This window comes from Pithys albifrons, chromosome 6 (assembly GCF_047495875.1).
Source record: "Pithys albifrons albifrons isolate INPA30051 chromosome 6, PitAlb_v1, whole genome shotgun sequence".
In the NCBI taxonomy this organism is placed as follows: domain Eukaryota; kingdom Metazoa; phylum Chordata; class Aves; order Passeriformes; family Thamnophilidae; genus Pithys; species Pithys albifrons.
Window position 1 is genome coordinate 57947984 of NC_092463.1, and position 23705 is coordinate 57971688.

At 39.5% G+C, this 23705-nt stretch overlaps 1 protein-coding gene across 6 annotated transcripts in view; it reads left to right on the forward strand.

Moving 5' to 3' along the window:
• WT1 (WT1 transcription factor) overlaps window positions 1-23288 on the forward strand; it is a 38816-nt gene extending 15528 nt beyond the window's left edge. The window contains exons 6-10 of one of the 6 annotated variants that reach the window (XM_071559061.1): window positions 6946-7048; window positions 8402-8552; window positions 15674-15763; window positions 17442-17534; window positions 20881-22325. In XM_071559061.1, coding sequence (XP_071415162.1) covers window positions 6946-7048; window positions 8402-8552; window positions 15674-15763; window positions 17442-17534; window positions 20881-21002 — 559 coding nt within the window. In that variant the 3' untranslated portion in view covers window positions 21003-22325. The other 5 variants (XM_071559059.1, XM_071559060.1, XM_071559057.1 and 2 more) reach the window with 5 other exon arrangements.
• Window positions 23289-23705: the final 417 nt, after the last annotated feature.

Genomic DNA, 23705 nt, shown 5'->3' on the forward strand with positions numbered 1-23705 from the left:
CATCACTGGTAATATGAGCCAAAATAGTTATCTGTCTTTTCTGGCTGAGAGTTACAATACACAGTACCTCCAATCTCAGTTGCCATGAACATAAGGTATTCTTCCTCAGATTTACATCTTTAAAATATATGAACTGTTCATAAGTGATTCCCAGGCGTTTAGTATTTCAGATGCTTTTCTCAATCTTGTAGTTGTAATTTAAGAATTTTGGAATCAATCTTTCTGTTGAAATATGGAGCTTCTAGATTCTGTCCAAAGATGACAGTCCCTGTTTAGCTCCTTGCCTTCAGTTCTCCCCAGCTTCCTGGCTTCACTAAGACTTTTGCACATTATAAGAAGGAAGAAAACGTTGCCAGTAAGTTCTGCAAACAGTTAGAGAACTCTACAATTGTATAAAACTTATGGGTCATACACTTTATACTTGACAGCAGACCAGGTCAGTAGCTTGCTTTCTGGGTTCATGTTCAGCACAACTTTAACACACCAAAATGAAGCTGTTGCTGTGCATTTCAGGTAGAGTTAGTTAGCAGTTTCTGTGCTGAAGTTATCTAGCAGTTTATCTGAGAGCATTTTGGTTTGAGCTCTTTACATTCTTGCTAATATTTAAGCCATCAGCTCCAGAACCTCCTCACCCCAGATTAAAAGTTTGATATTGTGCAAGGAATACTGTCAGGTGTCCAAAGCTGTGTCCTTTTCAGTCACTGTGAAAATCATTCCATTGAGCTGCAAGCTTATGAACAGTCCTCTTTGTATGTGATCAGAATCAAGAGCTTGACATCTAAACTACTGAATGATTTTATCTGCTCAGAGCCTGCTTCAGCCTATGGCTTTTAGGCTATAGAAAACTGTTTTTTCTGAATGATATTTCCTCCATGGATACTTTCATATTGGATATTGGAACTGAAGGTGAGAAGTTTCTTTGTCTCAGTGGAGTTTAGTCTTTGAGTGCTTTTGGTAGATGTAAGCATTATGAATACCTGGGAGGCCTGATGTGCATGGCCTGAGAGACAAGCAGAGGTGGGCAGTTAGAGGTACAGAATAGAGTTCCTGGCCAGCCATTGCCAAGTGGTGAAGAGAGACATCTAAAGTGAGGTGAGATGTTGTCTTCCGGCAGAGTACAGCAACATGATAGACTGGCAGGAGAAGGGGAGAGGTGTAAATGGGGAAGCAGGTAGAAAAGGCTGCAGCCATGAGTTCTAGATGTTCCTACTTGCTGGCAAACCAAAAGAACATCTGATGGCCCAAGATAAGCATCTCTCTGCAAGGATTTGTCCCTGGAGAAGAAGACAACCCACTGTCTCTACCTTATAGTTCAAGTGACTTGAACTGGCATTTTAGGTTTTCATTTAGGTTCTCAGTGCCAACTTGATTGAGCTCTGATTGAGGTCAAGTTGTTCTTATAACTCATGTGAGAGAAGAACAATGCCTTGTGAACTGGTATGCTGATTGTGTTGCTTGTTTGTCCAGGCACCTCTCTTGTCACCTTCTGAACTTGGGTAGACAAGAGGGAAGGTGGGGTTGTTGTCTGTGAGCTGTCACACAAGCTGGCAGCTGCAAGAATCTGAAAGGAAAGCTTCATTGTTAAGGCAATCACCACCCCGATGAACTGGATTTTATCTCCTCAGACTGTTTGCTGATGATTTGTTCCTAATTTTGTGGTATTTTGTTTGGAGCAGCTGAGATCAGTTATACTGTTGCAGGAAAATCGATGGGTCCTTTGCTTATGACCTTGAGAACTCAGGTCCAAGACATCTCAAAATGCATGTCCCACATAAGAGGACACCTTTTCCACTCATTTCTGTTCTTAAATGATTTTGTGTTGCTTTTTTGTTTATCCAATGTGAAAACCACTACTTCCTTGCAATGTTGTTGTGAAGGTAGACCTCATGACTATAAACCCCTCCTTGGTATTTTGAGGAGTTCTGTATAAAAGTGACATGGAAATAACTGAGACCAAGAAGGAAATTACATGGCAAGGTAACAAGTGTAGCTACATTCCCAACAGCAACAGTTAAAATTGTCTCTTCAGCTGCATGAGTAAAAAGCTTTGATCCCTGTTTCCAAGTCAGCTGAAATTGAGTATATAACGAGACAAAATTTTGGTCTTCCTCTTTTGATTTTGCTTGAGTGTTAAATACTCAGCATGTTCCATGGAAATTGCTATTTTTTCTGTTTTCTCAGGCTCACTGGAAGGAATTTAGGTATGATTACTATAGAACACTACTAAAATTGCATCTAATACAAGACAGTTTTGTTTAGGAGGTAATTGTAAAGCTTTTTTTCTTTAGCTTTGGTGGTATTATTAGTAAAATTTGAAGGTGCAAAACTTCCTGCTTGGGTTTAGTTCTGCAATCAAGATGAACTGCAATCAAGATGAACTGTCTTTAAAACTGAAGTTATCCTTTCCCTTTGATAGATCAGGGTCTCATTTTGAAGGGAAGTGTTGGGTGAAATCCTGATTCCACTCAGGCCAATGGTAAAAAACCCCAAATCAAGGAAGGGCTACTGAAATCAGAAATACCAGGGTCCCCTGCAAATCCAGAGCCTTCCCTTCATCAGCCAGCTGGTTCTCTCATTGAAGATGGCAGAAGGGCTCTGGTCTGTGAAATCATGTTCTTTTAATATTCCTTTGCCTTGGAAAGTACAGATAAAAATGCAGTTTCATACTCCACCCTCTGTAATAGTATTAGACAAAAACCAGGCAGAAACAAGATCTTCTATATAACTAATCAGAATATTTTTGCTGTCTCCATATGTATTTTTCCCAGGGTGCTAGGATGGTAAATATTTTAGCAGAGGGAATTAACTCTACTTCTCTTCCTTTATGTTCTGTTATCAACGGGACTAGCCCACACCCTCACTTTGCCTCATTTTTGGCTCTGTTTCTAAACCCTAAAATTCCTGTTCCTGCATTGAAACACAATTAAATTGAGGCTTAATGTAGTGCCTGTTTTATGTAATCTTGCTTTCTGGCTTTTTTTATTCTTCCAAGTCTGAATCTCATGAATCAATGTGTATTCACATTTCATCTGAAATTTTCTAACTCTCCTCAGTGTGCCCTAAAGCTTCCCTTTTTTGGTTTATGAAATAATAATAAAAAGCTTAACTCTTCAGATTAAGTTGTAACTGCTTTATACATTAGACAGGCAATTTCAGTTTAACAAAGTAAAAATGGTGTGAGAGAGAAATAGCAGCTTGATTATTTTTTAAAATATTCAGATTAGAATGTCATCTTTTATGAGGTTTTTTTTTATAACCACTTAGATTGATACAACTCTCTAAAGCTGCTCTGTTTTTCATCACACATTCTCATCTGTAAAACCTTCAGTTTTATTAATCTTTGTACAATCTGTACAACTTCGAGATTAATCATTTTAAAAGAGCTACTCTCCGAGTGTTAAGGATTTGCTGTGCTAATGGTACTGTACAACACAGAGCCCTTCCTTAGTGTTCCGTGGTGTGTAAGTATCAGCCTTTGTTTCCAGTTATCTGGAATTACATTTTATGGCTGTGTTTCCAGGTCAGTTTCTGGCTGTCTCGATCCAGAGAATAAAATACACTGAGTCCTTTTTTTCACCAGCTAACCTGGACTGTAAATATTTATAGTCCAGTTCTGCTTTTGTGCAGTTCCCATTGAAGTCAAAGGGAGTTGTATATTTACAAGTAGGGCAGAACTGGAACATGAAGCCAAATCCTGTAGTCCTCAGACTGTATTGGGATGATTTTTCACTATTATATGTGTAGAATTGGTGCCCTAAGCATATAAGGCATTGTCTCTCTAGTTAAAGACAGAGAGCCTGCCTAGAAAACATTAAAGTTAAGAAATGTCCTACCCTCTGGAGATTTCCATTTAGTTAATGTACTGCAGATATAAATTCATTGGTTACTTGTATCGCTCATATATGTGATGTTGCCTCTGCTCATTATCACTTGTATTCAATAAAGTGGGTGTTTGAGTTTAATAATGTATTTAGATTTATATCAGCTCTTCTATCACTGTTTTAATTATAGTATATAAATTGCAGCCATATGAAACAAGCCAACTGTGGTGCACATTTTGTGGCATACATCATGGATGCCTGGAGTAAAGAGGCTGGAACAAAAAAATTGTCTTTCACATGAGGTTACTATCGAAGCAAAGTGAAGGCTGAAGTTGAAGAGAGCAGGGGTATAGGGACTGTTTGTGAAAACTACTCCTTCAGTGTTCCAGTTTCCCACTGACTGGGAAGAATATCCACCTGTTAGTTTCTATCTCCCCAAAGGTTGGATTATCCCACAGTGCTTCATAATGAATAAATAGTATTTTAACCAAGAAATCTCTCGTGATCCATTTTGCTGTCATCATCCATATGGCTACGCTGAGTACCAGCCAAAGCTGATGGAAATGTGCCCAATATAAAATGGGAACTAGGGCTCCTGATTATTAAAGTATGTCTCCCAGGGAGCTGGTTAAGGACTTAGTATATTACAAGTCAAGAGACTCAGAAAACAGGTTTTAATCTTCACAGCTTTGCAGTTGGATGTACAGTTTTAGTGAAGTATAACTAGAAGTAATGTGAGGAAATATATAAAAGGCTGAATGTCGAGGAAGGCTTCCCAACTGTACAATAAAAATTGAGATGGAGGTCATCTGGATGATACCTCTCATTCATAGAGCCATTCCTTAGGGCACAGAGGGGGTCTTTGTTCTGCTTCTTATACCTGTGAGGAATTATTTCAGAACTGACTGGCCTTTACAAAAAAGGCTGTCACTGAAAGGTGAAAACCATGAGAATTTTGAGAGAAAGTGGGAATGTGTTTTATGGTGTAAGATTTTACTGCACATTCCTGCTTCTCCTTCAAAAGTTTCTGTCCTGGGAATTCTTCTTATCAGTCTTTGTGCCTGTTGTTTATTGTGGTGTTTAAGGTTGTTAGGACATGTGTGAATTTTTGAGGTTACGTGGTTACTCAGGGTGACCAGTGCTGAAGTTCACATTTACTTTGATTACTGCTGGATTACAGTCCAGCAACAGCTTCTACTGCAGACCTTCCTCCTTATCCATGGTAGTTCTCATTTCATTTCTGTGTAATTTCTGATCAACATGGGTACACCATGGGTTGAGTGACTTCAACACTCTCCCTCCCCCCTCTTTTTTTAACATGTACAGACTTGGTGCCTTTAAAAAGGGTAGGAAATTTGGTGGTGGTGGGGAACCTGAACTGATCAAATGGTAACAGCAAATGGTAATTTGTGACTTGTATTAGGGAGCAAAAAGTCACATCTGGGCTCTGGGCAGAGAGGACACCCTATTTATTTGGATCTGGTGCATATCCACAGAAGAGTTTAATCCATTTAAATCTGATAATGGTATTTTCTTTATCTGTTGTTACAGACATTACTACAGGTCAGAGATATTTTCTTGCCACCACTCCATAACTTATGTCATTGTGGTCACCTGTTTGCTACTAAAAATTGAAATAAACAGAGCATACCTTCCCAAAAGGTGTAGCCTTTGCCTTGAATATTCAGGTGGAGCCAGGATTTGAAGCTGGGGCTGTGAAGCAGCAAAGAATTGACCTCAGAGAGCACACCTGCAGGTGGCAGCCTGTGGGTCCCTGTGGGAACCAGTGCTGAGGAGTGTCCCCCACCCTGTGCAGTGAGAGCTGCTCACAGGCACCGCTCCCTCCTCTTTACCGAGCTTCACAGACACTTTAGACACGCCCCATGTTCCAGTTCCACTGCCTGCTCTGCAAATCACTTCAGAGGCTTAAAAATTCCTTGTAATTCTACTCTGCACGTGAACTTTGAGTGAAGAGAAAGAAAGGACCAGTGAAATGAGAGTCTGGGCCTCAGGGACTCCTTCAAATTGCTATTGCAAGCATTTGGCAAAGGCTGGGATAACATCCTACGTATCCATCTTTGTCCCTAGCTGTGTGCCCTTGGGCTTTGTTCCGTGCTAATTTCTAGTGTCATGTAAAACATGCACACTTCCCATTGCCAGGGTGTATTTCTACGTGTGATAATGTACACATTAATTGTCCTTGTAACCTTTGTTCTCAGTCACAGAATCACAGACTATTAATGTAATATCCTCACTCAAAAGTAAAACCTAAAATATGTTTGAGTAATTTTGACCTTAAGAAGGATGCAAGCAGGAAACACAGCAATGTTCCAACATTCTGGACAGGAGAACATAGGATTTTGAGGAACATCATTAGACAAAACATATGGCTGTGACACACTCAAAACACAGCAGAAGTTACAAATGGTTAAAATGAATGTGTTGCATGAGGAATCTTGAAAATTTATACCTAGTAGGATTAGACTGGTTTTGGTTTTTTATTTTCTTTTTATAAAGGGTTAATTTGTAGTGCATCCTGCAAGCTGATATGTGGGATAAATAGTTTGGACACTGATTTGTAATCTCTGTTTATGAGTACATGACTGCTATTCTTATAAATGTCATCACTTTCTTGGTAGTATCTGGTAATATCTGAGTCATGAGGTGCTGACAAAAATCCACTGCACTTAATGTGAAACCTGAGGCATTTTGCTCATTCCAAAAGATGTTAGCAATAGCCAGTCCCACATTTAACTGATAAATAATGTGTACATGTGCACATGACACTGTTATGCTGCTATGTGAATTTTTCCCTCTTACCTAAAGTCTTCGTGGAAATACATCGGCGTTCAAATCATGACAAATTTTTTTTTTTTTTTTTACTGGACTGTCTTAATGGGTACTAATAGATATATGTATGGAGGCAGTGCCTTGTGCCAGCAGGAGCAAATCCATCTGAAGGCAGAGCAGGTTTCCTTTGGTGAATTTCAGTGGAACTTGGATATTATGACTATAAAAGTGAATGCTGCATAAGTTATCACTGGTTTAAGAAACAAAACCTCTCACGTGGAGCCAAATATTGAAAAATACTTAATTTTTCCATTATTCCCCTCTTTATTTACAGCCATACAGCAGGATATGAAAATGAGAACCACAGTGCTCCCATGTTATACAGCTGTGGGGCCCAATACAGAATACACACCCATGGAGTTTTTAGAGGCATACAAGTGAGTATAGTAGGACATTCTCCATTGGGAACTAAAATTCCTGCCTGTTTATAATGTTAATTTACAAATCCATCCTTGATTTGTGGTTTGCCCTATGTTATTAACAAAAGCTTTATGTAAGTCTCCTGACTTCACTGAAGCCATTGAACTATAACTTAAGATTTCTTTCTGATGCAGTAATTTAAAATTGCTTATTTCTTCTAAAGTATGTCTGCAAGACAATACTCCTTGCATTGTTCTCAGGATAGTCCAAAACATGTGATCTGGTTCCCAACTTCCAGCTCCAATCATCACCCTGGCCATGTGAAGCTTCTGTGGTTATGATGGACTATGTCTGATAATTATATATATGAAAGTGTCAGGTGACATTTTACTTTTATGTATTTCTGAAATGTCACTAATTTAAATGTATTACCTTAAAATATAATGTGATTGTTTCCTAATGACCAAGCAATTAGAGAATATTTGGAAGGAACTTACCATTCATGGGAGTTAATTTCCTCCCTTTCTGAGGCAGTCATATCATTAATAAATACCACTGTAAAAGATATACCTTCTTAAAACTGATGGCAAAGTCATTACAGAATATCTGTCTCTTTTGTGTTGCTCTGTGTTGCCAACATACATCAGTGTTTTTAGATATAGCATCTTTTCTCTTCTGTATAGTTTAGCAAGTCATTATTCAGTGGCAAGCTCTCAGAAACAGGTTCCTGAGCCAGCTTTTTGTTGAGTGAATAGAAGTAAGTGGTTGACATTGTTTAAGGAAGCTTTAATTGTCCCAGAAGGAGGAGATCATCTTTGATGGAACATTGTGACAGTGGCCAAAATGCATTAAGGCTGAACTATTCATCAGCTCCACCTAGACAGTTGTTTTTGTTTTGGTTTTAATCAGGTTGTATTAATCCAAGAAATTAATTTCCAAGTCCTTTAACTTCATATGAGTATTTAAAATAAAAAGGATAATAATATTCTGGCTCATGCTCTTATCTCTTACACTGGTATAAGCTTAAAACTATTTCCTATGCCAGTAAGAGCTCTGCCAGGGTTGTGTGGTTATACAGGAGGTCCGTGTGGGCCATTTAATCTTACATATAAGTATTGGTGAGAGAATTCACTAAGCAGAGTTCACTGTATTTCACCTTCAAATAATTTTAATACTCTGCAAAGAACAGATTAAGGTATGCTAAGGTTGCAGATCATTAATGTAGAATCAAATAAAACTGCCTGTTTACAGTGTGATCTGTTTAAAAGTCTCTTTGTCCTGGGCAAGTGCCTCTGATTGTTTGCCTTTGAACATGTTGAGTAAGAGCTGGGAAACACACAGGTTGCATGAGCAGGTCTCTGTTGTTGTAGGATGTGCGACGAGTGCCGGGAGTCGCTCCCACTATCGTCCGATCGGCGAGTGAGACAAACGAGAAGCGTCCCTTCATGTGTGCCTACCCTGGCTGCAACAAGAGATACTTCAAGCTGTCCCACCTGCAGATGCACAGCAGAAAGCACACTGGTGGGTATACATCTTGGTACAACACTGCACAGCAGAGTGGGCAGGGGAACTTGAAAAGAACATGAGGGGCAAGAAAAGACCTGCCAGGTCAGGGACTGTGAGAATCTGTCAGATAAGAGCCTATGTCCTCTCTCATCTGGGCAATCCCTCTTTTGGGTGCAGCAGACTCTCTGAATCTAGTGGAGAAAAACACAGAGCAGCACTGACAGTGAGTAGATCACCTCCCTCCCTTACTGTTACAGACCATCACTTAGGGCTGTGTTTTCCCTTTTAATTTTTTTTCCTTCTTTCCCTCCTCATTTGGGAGCCCTGAATCTTGCTCCAAATCTTACCTAATGTTAACTATTGAGAAGTTCCCTCTACAAGAAGAATCTAGACATTTAGCATCCTCTGTTCTCCTGTGTAAGCCTTTTGTGGTTGGGGCTGAAGGCTGGGATTGCCAAATAGCTTCCTTGCTATGGGATCTTTCTGTGAAGAATTGAGCCTGAAGCCAGGCATTTGTAGGCTAAGGTCTGGGTTCTCTCTGAGTTCAGGCAATAAAATTTACAACTTAAAATGTGGAAATCCAATGCTCTGCTGCACCTTGCCAAAGAGCAAACAGAGTTATTTCCCCTATTGTAAGTAAGATTTATACTGTTGGATATGTAAAATTATGATATATCTTTAGGTGTGCTCCTTATGCATTTTTTTGAGTTGTCTATCATATTTTTATTTAGACAGTTCTTTCTGTGGTTATCTACAAATCTGTGGATAAAATCTGTTAATTTGGATGTCACTGATAAGACAGAAGGTCAAAGGGATGAAAGAGAGAACAGGAAGACAGTGCATGCTGTGGGGACCTAACAGATGCTCTAATATTTCATAAAAGATAGTTGCAAACTTTTCCTTTTGGGGATCATGTAGTTCATTAATTGCATAAAATGCTTATAGGTGAGAAATGAACACAAAGAGCTTCTAATTTCTGAATGGGAAAGTGACAAAATATCCAGATACCCATCTTCAACATTGCTCAGAATAAGAATTAGGGTTTAGAGATGGAGATCTACAGAAAGCCTATTCTATTTTCTGGAAATAAATTGGAAACAAGAAAATTTAGGGATGTTTTGGAGTCCATTCAGTATTTTTCTGCAGTATGCCTCAACAGCTCTAAATTTTTCTCAAAATCTCTATTTCTTTCATTCCTAAATTGATTTACTCTGTATTTTAACAATCATTATTTGTTTGTCCTGGTCCTGTATTTTATTCCATTTAGTTGCTTGGCTTTCACAATGTTATTTCTGGATGAATCACAAGGACTTCAGCTTATATATTTTTACTTTTTTCCTTAGCTGTTGAAGGACTTCAGAGTTATACCACATATAATCTAGGCTTGTAGAGTCACACAAGCCCCAAAAGACATGGGGAATAGGCCTGTGGATGTCTGACACCCCTGGAAATGCTTCTTCCATTGTCTTTGAGGCCATATATGCCCCTCATTGTGTTTATGCTGTAGTGGAACAGGGTAGAGGAAAAACCTTTTTCCCCCTCAGACATCTTTTCTGTACAGATGGACCCAGATCTTCCCGCCCACACATTTTGATACGTTGACCGCAGAACTTACTTATTTCTCAAATCTTTTCAAGTTACTTTCTGTAAGAGGCCAATCTGATTAGCTAAGCTTGTATTTGGTGATGCAAACATTGCTGTGCAAGCTCTCATTGCAGCTGAAGAGAGGAAGCAAGGGATGGTGCACTGCTGGTATGAAAATGGCTTGGGTTACTTGCCTGGCTGATGCATTCGGATTTAGCATCAGAAGGGAGTTTCCCCCATTATCAGCTGGCAGGTCCTCAGCCTGTTGTATGGGCCCATGACATTTCCTGTTACTATGATCTGGAAATTTTACTTACCGAATTCCTGGCTGCTGTAAGGGCTTAGAATACGATGCTTTTCATTTTCTTCCTCCTGCTGTGGTCTTAGTCCCACTTTTTGGGAATGTTTGGTGAACTGTGCTGTGTGGGAGCATCTGGGGTGGGTAGGCTGCAAACACTTCCAAGTTAACACAGTTTCTTGGCTGCTTGGTGTGTGGATGGTCTGGATTTAGTGGCTGTAGTGGTCATTTTCATTCCCATGTTCTTCAGGGCAGTTGAACTGACAGTTATGATGCAAATCCATTTCCAGTTTCCTTTGTAATTTCTTGTTTTTGTCTAACCCTGATTTGTGTCTCCTGCATGTCAAAAACAAAATTTGGAAAGTAGTTTTCTCTGAGGGCAGATCAATCATCACTATGAGGAATGTGTCATGTTGGTAACAGTTACGGTAGATACAGTTCACACTTCTCTGCACCTTCTTTCTTTTCTCCATCTGCAGTTTCTGTATGTTAGGGGCTACCTTAAGGGGCCAATGTGACTCCAGTGAGGCTGTTGGTTTATGTTGATAATTATGTGGGTGTCTCCTGGGCTCTCTGATCATCCTTCTGTTTGTAACCCAATGAACTCCAAACCCCAGTTCTGAAATTCTCCACTAGGTAAAGGAATTGGTCTTGGTGGAGTTAGCATGTTAGAGAGACAGCAGTTGGCAAACATACCACCTAATATTCTTAACAAAAAAGGGATGTGTCTCTTCCTCTTCTGTTTCAATTGTTTCAATGGGGAGGAGTCCTGATGAGCCAGTTTAAAACCAGGAAAGCTGTCAAAAGTCAGCTAAGTAGAGGATAATTTGGCTGTATTTGGTGTACCTCTCCTCAGCCAACATAAAATTTAACTAGTCCTCCTGTAAGGTGGTCCTGGATTCATTCATGGATTTGAAGCTCTTCCACCTTACAGTGTCTTAGTCTAATGGTAGGTCAATGTTTTAAATTATGAATATATGATTTGAAAATAAGTTGTTACATACATCTAATATCAAACCAACAGATACCATCTTTGCAGAATAATGTCGGCTCTAGGTTATCTTTTTTCTTCCTGTAATAGGACTGGCTCATCAGATCTTCCATTCTTCACCAGTTGCAGCATTGCAAAACCAAACAAGGCCCTGAAACACAAAGTGGAATTCTGTAATCAGTTTTTACCAGTGTTTCAAACAACCTTAATTGAAAAGATGTTAACATTTTGTATCCTTCAAGACTGCTTATTCATTCTTAACAATGCCTTTATTGAAACACATACAGCCAAAAAAGCTTTTTTCTTATCTTGGTGTATTTTGCTTCAGCAGATAGGCCTCTGAAAGGAAATGCAAAAATACATCTAACTTTTCAACAGTACATCAAATAATGTGAATTGTCATTTTGTGACAGACTTCAGACATTTCCTTGCAGGAACAATTTGATGTCTAGACCTCCATAAATTTCACTTATTGTGGAAACATCAGCATTCTTGCCAGAGACCCTTTGAGTTCAGTTCCACTCACTGGAAAACTGGGTTTCTCCTAACACAAAGCTGAGCATCTTTGCAGAGGAAATGTCTTCTGCCAGAGATATTCTTCGGCCTAAGTAAGCTCAGCTGCAGGTCTGAGCTTCTACGGTGGAGTGTGAGAATCTGGAGGTCAGGAAGGTTGGCCTTTATGTGGAGTGGGACTCAGGCCTGAGTAGTGAATTTCTGAGGCTCTGGGAGGTGTAAGGAGTGAGGTCTAGTAATGACTTTTATCTTACTCATCTAACAATGATTTCTTTGCTTGGACAAAAGCAAATATTCCTTTACTATGGTGTGTGTGCCACTGTGGTGCTAAATGCTTTATAGTCATTAGTGCAGTTCATCATTGCAACACCTTGGAAAGACAGAGCTGTGTCCCCTGTACACGGAGATGGTGGACTGAGAAATTGGTATCCTTGGGACTCTCAGAGTCTGGAGACTCTTAGGAATCTAGAGCAGCAACTTCTAGGGTAGTACTGCTTCATTGATGGTACTTTGAAATACTGACCTTCACACCTAAAGCCATGGAATACTATCCTGTAGGATACCATGGAAGCTGAAAGCTTACCCACGTTTAAGAAACAACTAGACAAATTATTGGAAAGAAACTCCATGAGCAAGTATTAAACAGAAAGCCATCTTTGGCTTAGCAAGTTGCTCACTCATAGAGTGCTGGAATCTAGGACAGTGTCCAGGGAAAGCACTGTCACATCCTTGCTATTTTTGGCTCTCCTGCATGCATTTTCAGTGAGCCAAGGTGGGAGACTGCTGGACTGGATGGCCTTTGGCCTTACCCAGCATGGATTGCTTTTAGGCTGTCATTTCTACAGGATAAAATAAGAATACTTTTGAATTTAAAATACAAGATTAGCTTCAACACAGCAGTGACATGTCACAGATGAACTATGGCTTGAGGATGACAGAAAATGTTATCTATAAGGGCTCCCTAGTAAACACATAAACATACATTTTATCTGAGTTTACTAAAGCAAATTCTATTGAATAGAAAGATGTTTTATTACCAAGGCAAAATTGTGATTGTCAGATTGTATTTGTTTGAATAACTGGGTATAATTATTTAAGAAAGGGGCTTAAATCAGTGAAGGGAGTATAGACCAACCTTCAGATTCTCTTTCACAAATGCAGTCAGTCTCTGGGTTCAAAATCAGCCTCCTCTCCTAATGGTTTCTTGTTAGTGACAGGCTTTGGCTTTTGCAGAACTCCTTAATCAAATGCAATATGAATACTTTATGCAACTGTTACAGCACTAGGATTTTTTGTTTTCACATGCATTTGAGCAAATGAACTTGCTCCAGAGAAAAGGTGGATTCTTCCTCCAGTTCAGGTTAACTATTTTTGAGCAAATCAGTTTATTAAAAGCATTTATTGCAATACATGCAGAGGCTGATTCACACTTGTTCTGCCATTGTTGGGCTTTATTTTTTTCTAACTATTTTGCTAAATATTAAAGATCTGCCATTCCCTCTATCTTCTCTGATCTTTGCTATTTCATGATGCACCAAGTTTAGCCTTTCTTTAGTGTGCCCCCTTTCAGTAATGTAAGCAGTCACAGAAACCTTCCACTCCCAGAGGGAAGGGCTGCTGAAGCTTCATCTGCATCTCCTGTTTTGTTTTGAAATTGTATGTGGCCACATCAAAAGGTGACATCATTAACAGATATTTTCATAACTAAAGGATTTCTGCCCAAATATTGTGCCTCTTTCCGTTTATTTCCTTGTCTCAGTTTGTTTATTTGTTTAGTCGCAGTGGCATCACATCCCTATGTAAAAATTTTGGATTGATTCCTTCAATATATGCATTGGTTAAACTTGTCTTTAATTTGATCAAGACTATTTTTCAAAGTATTTAAAGAAATACTTTTATTTGCATGCCATCAGACCCGCTACGCTGTTTTGTTTAGATCCCTCCTTAACCATCTTTTGCATTTATATTGCAATTAGCAGACAATCATCCTGTCACTGCATTCTGCTCTGCTGACATTCCCCCTCTTAAATCTGCCAAAGGGCTGAATTCCTTGGAAGTAAGTGGTTTCTGAAAAGCAGGCACCCCCAAGGGAGTCCTTGTGGTCAAAGTGTATGGAACTATTTCAAACACCTGTGGCAACTTTAATCTCTTATGCTAATAAATTAAGCACAGCAGACATGGAAATTGTCCACACCTAGTTTTGAGAATCAGCAAACTCCTTTGGGTGACTGTCACAGGAAGTTAGCTTGTCCTTGCAGATGTAGTTGCTTTTGTAAAATTTTGATTTTAGCTACACCAGTATGAATTTGGAATGCTCTCCTTAATATGCTCCTTATCCTGTGTCATCTGGCTTGGAAGGCATCTGCCTTAAACTAAACTGCTTTGCTTTGATATCTCAGAATACCAATGAAACCAGAATATAGTTCCTCATCATAGTAGGATCAGAAATGTAGACATTTGCAATGAAGATTTATCAGTGACATGTTTTTAAAATTATACAGAGAGCTATTAAACCCATGCCTACTTCAGCTGATGTTTTTCTGTAGGTCCTTCCTAGGGAATCTTTGGTTTACATCTCAGAGTCCCACAGCAGACAAAGCAGGTTGCAGCTGCACTTGTGTGTGCCTTCCAGATAAAGCCCAGGATCCTCCCAGCTTTGCAGTGAGAGCTGTTTCACTCCTGCTTGTGCTGAGGCCCCTGTGCTGTGGCACTGTAACCAGGCTTTTTGTGGGTATTAATGTAACTGTAGCTGAGGCTTCGGCAGATTCCAGTGTTGTGTAAAGGGACCTTAGTCTTAGATGTGCATCAGATCTGAAAGATCATGCAGCTCCTCGTGTAACAGCATAAGGGTTGCTTTGGTTTGTGCTGGCCAAATTTCACCACTCTGTGCTCTGCTACTCTCTGGCACTATTTCCCTTTTCCCTCCAACTCCTTTTTGCTGCATTTCTTTTTGCATGTTTATGTGGTTGGTGAAGTCCTTCACATTGAACACTGTGTTCATTTGACTCTATCTTATAGGGATTTCTTTTTCTAAAAAATTCAGAATCCTGCTTTTCATCCCAGAGAAACCCCACCCTGAGGATCTCTGCTGAACTGGATGGGAGGAAGGGAAAATTTATGTTTACATGAGGCTTTGCAATAATTCAAAGCCTTGCCTGTGGGAGCTGTGAAGCTATGTGAGAAATTCTGTGTAACGGTACTTTATAGAGAAAGTTAATTTGTGTTTTGGGGAAGAATATGGGTTTTTCTGTGGTTGAATTTTGCTCAGTTTAATTAATTTAGTGTGGTTAAAAATGTCACTTACATGGGTGTAATTTATTTAGTTTTTTTCTTTAAATCCAATTTAGAGCAAACTGCAAGTTGATCTTTTGTACAAATGACATATAAATGAGAAAAGTGGAAAGGAATTAATGTGTTTTTTACAGAAATATAAACCAAGAGATTTCTGTTCTTTTCCAGTAGAAAAAAAAGGTAAAAACCCACACAGCCCGAAATTTTTTGTAGCTTTAACTTAATAGACTATTTTCTCAGAATGAGCAGATTTAGTATCAGTGTCAATGCAGCAGAATTATGCCAGTCTTTCCAACAGGCTGTGTATGGTTTTATAGCAAATGAGTCCTGGTGTACCACTAGACTGCTTTAGACCAGAGAAAAGTCTTTCAGACAGAGTAACATATTGCATCTTCTGATTCTAATTGATGTGTTCCTTCAATTAGCCACATTTTCTGATACACTGTTTTTCCTTTACAGGTGAAAAACCTTATCAGTGTGATTTTAAGGACTGTGAACGAAGATTTTCTCGTTCAGACCAACTCAAACGGCACCAAAGACGGCACACAGGTTTGTTCACAAGACTTCTCTGTTAAGTGGAGTTCATGTTTGTATGTGAATGTTGACCTCAAAGTACACTTCTGAACTTCTATTTTTCTGATGTTGTCTGCTCATACACAATACCCATAGTGCCAAATTCTTGGATTTAGTTTTAGGAAAGGGCTGTGGCTGGGCTTTTTAATTAGCCTTTCAGCACTACCGTGGTTGTATAGGTGACTTTGACATTCTACAACCATCTTTTGAAACAGTTTTCTTAATGAAACTGCTCCATAGTATACACCCTATATAGGGAATATATAATTTTAAAAAACTAAACAGTTCTGTAAGGAGAAGTTGGCAGTGTGTAACCTGACATGTTTCTGTTGGTGTGCTGATGTTCAGGTGGCAATTCTGGCAGATGAATGCTGCATATGCACAGCCTGAAAGGCCTGTGGTATTGCCCTGTGCTTAGAGGTGGAAAACAGAAGTGGAGAAGGAAAAATCACACCAACTATAATGCTTAAGGTCCCAATTCAGCATTTTAGGCTTAGATTTAAGGCTCTGTTGAATTCTGCCAACCAAAGAAGGATTCTAGGAGCAGCAAGGAGAGAAACATCAAAGACCTGTCTGGTTGAGTTGTAAAAACAACCTGGAAAGTGTGTGGCAGTTCACAACCAGCAGAAGGGCAGCAGCAGTCATGGATGGGTCCAGATCCAAGCTAGACTTGTGTCTCTTTCTCAGTGAATCATTTAAGGTGGAAAATATTCCAAGACAACCAAAACTACTTGTGAGTCCAGTCCAAATTCGATATGTTCTTTTTTGCACATACACCACTTTCTGGAAACTGATAAGACAGGTCATTTCAGGAGTTCTTGGAGGTCTTTGGTGGACAGGGGAGGCAGCTGCTCTTCTCAAAGTCACAAGAGGGGAGATTGTGATGACTCCAGCCTTCTAGCTTGGAGTGTAACCATGAGTGCACTGCATGGAACATGAGAAAGGGGTTCAGAGTGTTCTGACTGAGCCACAGCAAGAAATTGCCTCTGGGTCTCCCGTATTTCAGGGACTGGCCATTGGTTTACTCACTGTTCTTCAGTGAGGAGTAGTTCTTCACAGGTGGATTTCTGCCTACAAAAGATGTTCTGTTTCACTTAAAAAGTGTTATTGAGAGATAGGAAGTGTCTCTGAAAGCTGGTGGTAAAAGTACTTACTGGCATGATAGATTTTTAGCAACTGCATGCTAGAACATACCTGGGGGAAACAGTGCTGAAGCCCTATGTGCCATGTGTGAAGTGGGAGTGTGAAGTCAGTTAAACATATTGGGAGCATATAAAAATATCCTTCTGCACCTCAGTTCTTCTTACATCATATTTGCTCATACACGATACCAATAGTACCAAACCACAGGATCAGAGCAACATTTGCAGATCCTCCTTTGTCCAACAGTGTAAGTGGGTGTTTGTTTATGATGGTCAGATGCTTCAGACCCAGACACTGGAAGATGTGGAATATGAGGTTACAAAGGGATAGTAGCCTGATTAATGACTAACTTTCTGTAATGTGTAGGCATGGAGCTGGGAGGAGCAGTTACAGTAACTAGTAAAAAAAAAAAAATCCAGGCTTTTGAAATTTCAGAAATATATGATTTCATTCACTCTTCCAAAAGGTGTTGAGATATAAGAATAAATTTTTTTAATTTTTTGTCACTTAGGTGTGAAGCCCTTCCAGTGTAAAACCTGTCAGAGAAAGTTCTCCAGGTCTGATCATCTGAAGACTCATACCAGGACTCATACAGGTAAAACAAGTGCGTAAACTTTTCTTCACATTTATATTTCATTATTTTAAAATTTTAAATCAATGTTGTTGTAAATGATGTGATTAGAAAGTCTCTTAACCAGGAGTGAAATATTCAAAATAACAGAAAGAATTTCAGAGTATGCTGATTTTTCAGTGTGACTGTATTCCCCAAATGTGATAGTCACTTTTCACAGAGGGATTTAGGTGATTTGGGAAACTATGCTTTCTTCCTTCATGTTTAAAGAAATTTCAGCTTGGCAAAATAAATTTTGTCAGCTATTATGAAGTGAACGTCATGGTCTCAGCCCACAAATGTCAAGTTGATCTACTGCCTTTACTGAAAAAACCCTACAAGATAGAAATTTTAATTCTAGCTCCAGCCAAAGGTCTGTAATCTAAAGTATTCATGCCTACTCATGCTTCTCCTAAGTGTCAGTTGAGCCTAATGCAGGATAGCACAGCAAAGCTCTTGTTCTTGCTGCTTGTTCTGTAATCTCTCCAGAAGATAAAAGGAGTGCCTTTTGCAAACTCACACTGACAGACACTAAAGTAAAAGCTTACTCAAATATTCAAGGGCCTTTTTTGTAGAAACCATAGTATTTCATATAAATACAGGGGGGGAAAAAGGAGGCCATTTTAGTCTCCTCTGCCCTCACACAAATGTAAACACCATTAAGGAGCAACTGCAGAAACCTCTATTTTAGTTTTAAGTTTTAGAATTATTCTTATGAACTGACATTTTCTGTTCCTTCCACTATGTATGCAGTGTTTTTACCAAGTAATTGTTTACTGAGCACTTTTGGCATGTTATTAGACTTTCTATACTGGTGTTAACCTTTTAAATTCAGTCTCTGTACAGATGGACAAGGAGCCTGAAAATCTTTTTCTCCCTGCTAAGAATTCTTTTTTCTCTTCCGGACCATAAAAACACATATTTCAAAAATAAAAGAGAAATTTTAATAAAGGAAATGATTCACCTGAGAACAATGGCATTTTCTGTGGCACTGGCCAAATAAAAGCTTCCCGCACTGGCCACATCTACACTTGCACTCCGCACATGGTAGAGGGCACGGCTGTGTTCCTGGGCTCTCCCCATAGTCTCCTGCTGAGCTGCAGGGCCTGGGGCTCTTCATTTGCATGAAGAAAGATGTTTTCTTAACCAGCAAGAGGTAACGTTCTGGGAGAGACAAAATGGCAAGTGGTTGTCACGTGCCAGCAAGCTGGGATGAACCACAGTCCCCCCCACATTTCATTGCTAACTGATCTGCCAGTTCAGGACTTGCATGACTCCAGTGATTTTTTACCCCAGATTAGCTAAAGTGAGGAACTTGCTCTCTTTTTTTCCCTAGTGAAACTCATCTCCCTGTTGTAGTTCCTCCTTGCTCCACGTGATCCAGGCCCACGTTGCTGGAAGCTGCTCCTTTGAGCACTGGCAGGCTCAGAGCACAGAATTCTGTGTGGGTTTGCTGCCTGCAGGGTCTGTGCAGCCCAGCTGGGTGCTCCTCTCCACACTGGGATGTGTCATGCTCCTTTGACTGTAATTATACATGTCCTGAGGGGAATGAGCCAGAGTGGTGGGTGGGGATTTTTCATATCCATCTTGACCTGTAGCTTCATTCCTCTGTCTTTCTTGAACACCCTAAATTTTGCAACAGCACCAAGCTCAAGTTGGCTTGCTCCATGTTAAATCTTGATGAAGCAAAGCACAGGTATCTTCCATCTAATTCCAGCCTAATTTTAGGTCAACTGCCAAACTGTTTGTTCAGCTACAAATTTAGGGGTTTTTTTCTCCACAAGCAATTTTACTGTGACACAGTAAAATTTGTTTTGCTGTAGGAAGCAAAACAAATGAACTAATGGAAAGCCCTATACAGCCATATACATGTTTAGCAATGGAAATGTGACTTCTGGTATCCCATGAAGCTGCACAGAGTAATTTGTGCCCAGCATGGGATCAATAGAGAGGACAACCAGAGCTGCCTGTGGAACAGCAAAACTGTGGTGCCCTTACTGTGGTAGTTCCGTGAAAACTGGCCAGTAATAGATAACTCCCATCAGTTCACAGGATATTTTTGCTAATGCTGCTTGGATGAAAGAAGACCAGTTGATACAATCTGTGACTTTTAACAGTAGCTCTGAGCAGATCAATTTTGTCCCATACTGTTTTATGCACTCATGTGAGATAGTTGTTGCTTTTGCCAGCATGGGTGTTAAGCGGATAAAGCAGATTTCAGGCATCTCTCTCCCACCTAAAATATATTGTATGGGAGTTAGTTTGCGAACAGAAATACACATTTATGCCAATCCCAGATCCCCTTTTGCCTGAATGTAGATGTTTGCAAAATGCATAAAGTGTGAGGGCAAATAAGAAGAGATGTCTGGGTGAGTTTGTACCACCCCAGTGTGTCTTGAGTGTGTTGGACAGTGTGAGGTGTGCAGACAGCACTGAAGAGCCCAGCACCAGAGCTGAAACTACTTTAAAATATTGCATTTATTTTGAGGGGGAAAAAAAACGAAAATGCAAAAAAGAGGCATGAGTCACTGGGCACTGCTCTGAGCTAATGAAAGCATTCCATCAGCATTCCTGTGGCATCAGAAACACAGCCTCAAATTCCACTTAAACATTACAGAAAATCAAGAGACCAGATTAAACTGCTAAAAAGAGATAGCATTTCTTGTTAAATTTGAATGTGCTTTGTTTGGATTCATTTGTAATGAAATATTAGAAAATACTATTTTGAGCTTTTAACATCTCTCATAGATGTGAATCCACTTTATTTAGACAGTAGTGGAAAACTTCGAGTCTGGCTCAGCAGACTTTATGCTGAACTCTGTTGCTTCTACCATATTCACTTACACTCACCAGTTTCAAAGCACTTCAGCCCAAACTCATTGAATTAGGTGGAAAAAACTCTCCTTGATTGTAGGTCAAGCTCTAAACAGTCACTGACAGTTTTTGCTGTGAGTAACAGAATGTCTGCACCACAGCCCGAGGTGTGACTGACTGAAGCTTGTGCAAGTGCCAGAGAGACTTTTAAACTAGTTCATTTGAGAGCTGAGAGTAGCCCAGACATGGCAACACACTGTCCAGCAAGGGCCTCTCTTCAGGAATGAACCACTGCAAGGTGTCCTACGTCACCTGAAAAGGCTGGTAGTAAACATCAGCTGAGGGAGATGCAGGAAAGCAGAGAGCGGAATTTGAGGCAGTCCCACACCCTCTCAGGACAGCCCAGGGTGCCTTTCCTCCTGCCAGGGGCTCTGCCCAGCTCCTCACAACCCTGCAGAAAGAACAAACGTAGCAGTGTCTCAGACGAGCTGTACGCTCAGTTAATAACAGGGTGTTTTGTTAACAGGTGAAAAGCCTTTCAGCTGCCGGTGGCCCAGCTGTCAAAAAAAATTTGCCAGGTCTGATGAATTAGTTCGTCATCACAACATGCACCAGAGGAACATGACTAAACTGCAGTTGGCCCTTTAGACAGTTCAAACAAGTGAATAAACCAGATGGGACATTATGAGCTACTGCAAACTTTGTCAGCCATCTTCGATCACCTCTGTCAGAGCTGCAGCTGCCTTCGCATCCCATTTGACACAAGTTAACTAAACCGTAGGATTCTGCTCAGCCTTGTCTTCCATTTGGAGTTACACCAGTTCCTACTCAATAAGTTCAAGAGATTTTTATTTGTGGTTTTGTTAAAAAGTAAGCAAGATTGCAGCAGTTTCAAGATTACCATAAACTGTTCTTAGCTTCACCTCTGTCTCCAGTTTTTTTGTGTTATTCTCACTTGAACTTTTCCAGGTACAAATTTTTGTACCTTTTTAAGTCCTGCAGCGGGTAGGGTGATTCCTCCCTGCTGAAGATTAGTTCTGTGCTTACATCATCTGTGCACATGCTGAGGTTTCCAAATGCTAGTACATCTATCCTAACAAAACAAGACGGGAACAGTCACATGAAAAACTTTTGGTAAACTTTGTACTTATACTGCCAAAGGGCAGGCTTTTAAAGTTGGAAGCTCTGCTTTTGAATTTCACAAATCAACCCTTTTTTAAAAGGATGTCTTTCTAGAGCAGCTAAAGCTGGATGAACCGGAGCTTTTCTGTACAGAAAATAAGAATCTTACCATTAAGTTAACTTGTTTTTTAAATAATCACATAATTGATCTCTCAAAACTGTTTTGTTTGTCTATTAATTCTTTCCCTTTCTCTCTCTCTTTTTAATGTATTGGTTTAAATTTATTCTATCACAGATCTCTTTTACACAAAACTAATTCCAATCATTGTAGACATTTGGGACTTGTTTACAATGTAAAGCCACACTGGTTATGTGGCTCACAAGCTGTATAAACTTAAAACTGAACTTTTAATGGGGCTGGTCCAGGATCTCCATTAACAGATAACTCTTAAGATAAGTAACTTAAAATGACTCTTTGTCAAGTATATGTGAAAAAGACATTATTAGTGTAAGGAAATATATTATTTCAGGGTTTTGGGAGGAGGGGTTTATTATTTACTTTTAATTGCTTGAAATTGTGTGTATATATATATATCTGATAATGTATTGCTCTTAGACATCTCCAATTAGAAAGTGTATAAATATTAGAAGCATCACTGTTCTGATGTTGTTGCTGTTAAAAACTATGGATAACACTAAGAATGTAACCTGCATTTTTCACTGAGCTTTCAATTAAAGCCCATTCAAAGAGAAACAAATGAGAGTCCAACAGATGTCTTGCTTCATGTCTGGTATTAAATTTCAAATGCCCTGTCCAATAGTATCCTTTTTTTTTCTTTTTTTTTTTTTTTTTGTATATAAAGGTACCACCAGCACTGATGACCACTAGTTAACCTGTCCAGGTCTTGACCACAATTTATCCATCTCACTTGGGAATCATACTGGCAGCAGAAAACAGTGTCAAGTTTCATATTGTGCTATAAACCAGTTGCTTCAATCATTCGTCTTCTTACCCAACTATTCCTTCTCTTTCGACCCGTGAGATTTGTATAAGAACTTTATAGAACAGTAAAATCCCATTTATAAATAGCAGCACTGGCCTTCTGTAGAACTGGGCTGAAACCATAAGCACAGATAACTTCTTAGATTAGAATGTCATAGACTGACTTTTAAGTAAAAGTTAATTTAGAGTTGGGGTGGCTTAAATCAGTTCAGCAGGTTGAAAAAGACAGTCTTTCTTAGATGATGAAGTGTGAAAATGAAGATAAAAAAATATTACTGTTTCTTTGTCATACTGCCTACTTTCCTTTGGAAGTAAGTACAGCCTGCCTCAGCGCCCTTTGCCCTTGCAAAATATTTGTATCTTTTTAGCAAAAATCTTTAATGTATCTTGCCAAGCTTTTTTCTCTAATGTACACAATGGAGTTCTATGATGGGTTGAGCTTTCTCTCTCAAAGTGCAGCTGCATCGTCAAGAAAACTCAACAGTTAATTCTTCAAGTCCTCTTTTTCACATGGGTATTGCATCACTGTTAATTACTGTTGGGGTACTGTGACTCATTTATATCAGTCAGCTTTATCTTTTGCTGTCAAAAGACAGCATCTCTCTGGAGAAACTCATAACAAGTGTGGCAAACATCAAATATTTGGAGCGAACGGTGTACATAAAACCGCACAGAATTAAAAAATAAAGCAACTCCTCCTGCTTTCTTGAAAGAAAACTTCAGCTGCAATAACAATGTCCTGTGATTTACCCAGCAGTCTCCTGCAACTACAAAACAATCTGTTTTTCAGTCGGCACCCAAAATAAAGAGCTGCCATGAGTGTTTATACTGAAAGCCAAGAAAAGAAAAATCAGCCTCCAGTTATGCCTGCATTAGTCAAACATAAATAAAACTATCTTTTGTGAAATACAACCAAAACTCCACTGCAGCACAGGCCAGACTTCCAGTGACCTGTAAATAACTACAGCCTTGGTTTGCTGCTCGGGGAATCACATGGCCAATAATAATGGTAGATGGCTACAAAAAATGAAGCGTGGGTTGATGAGTGACAGAGTGTGTCCTTTTGCTTTTGCTGTCACCACTTTTTCAATGAAAGACTCGCTGCCACTCTGCTGCTTGATGACCATTATGTCCCCCAAACTGCCAAGCACAGTGAGGACAATGGTAAATTTTTACAAGATTGTTAAAACTTTTATTCCTAGTTATTTTACAGTCTTTGTCATGAG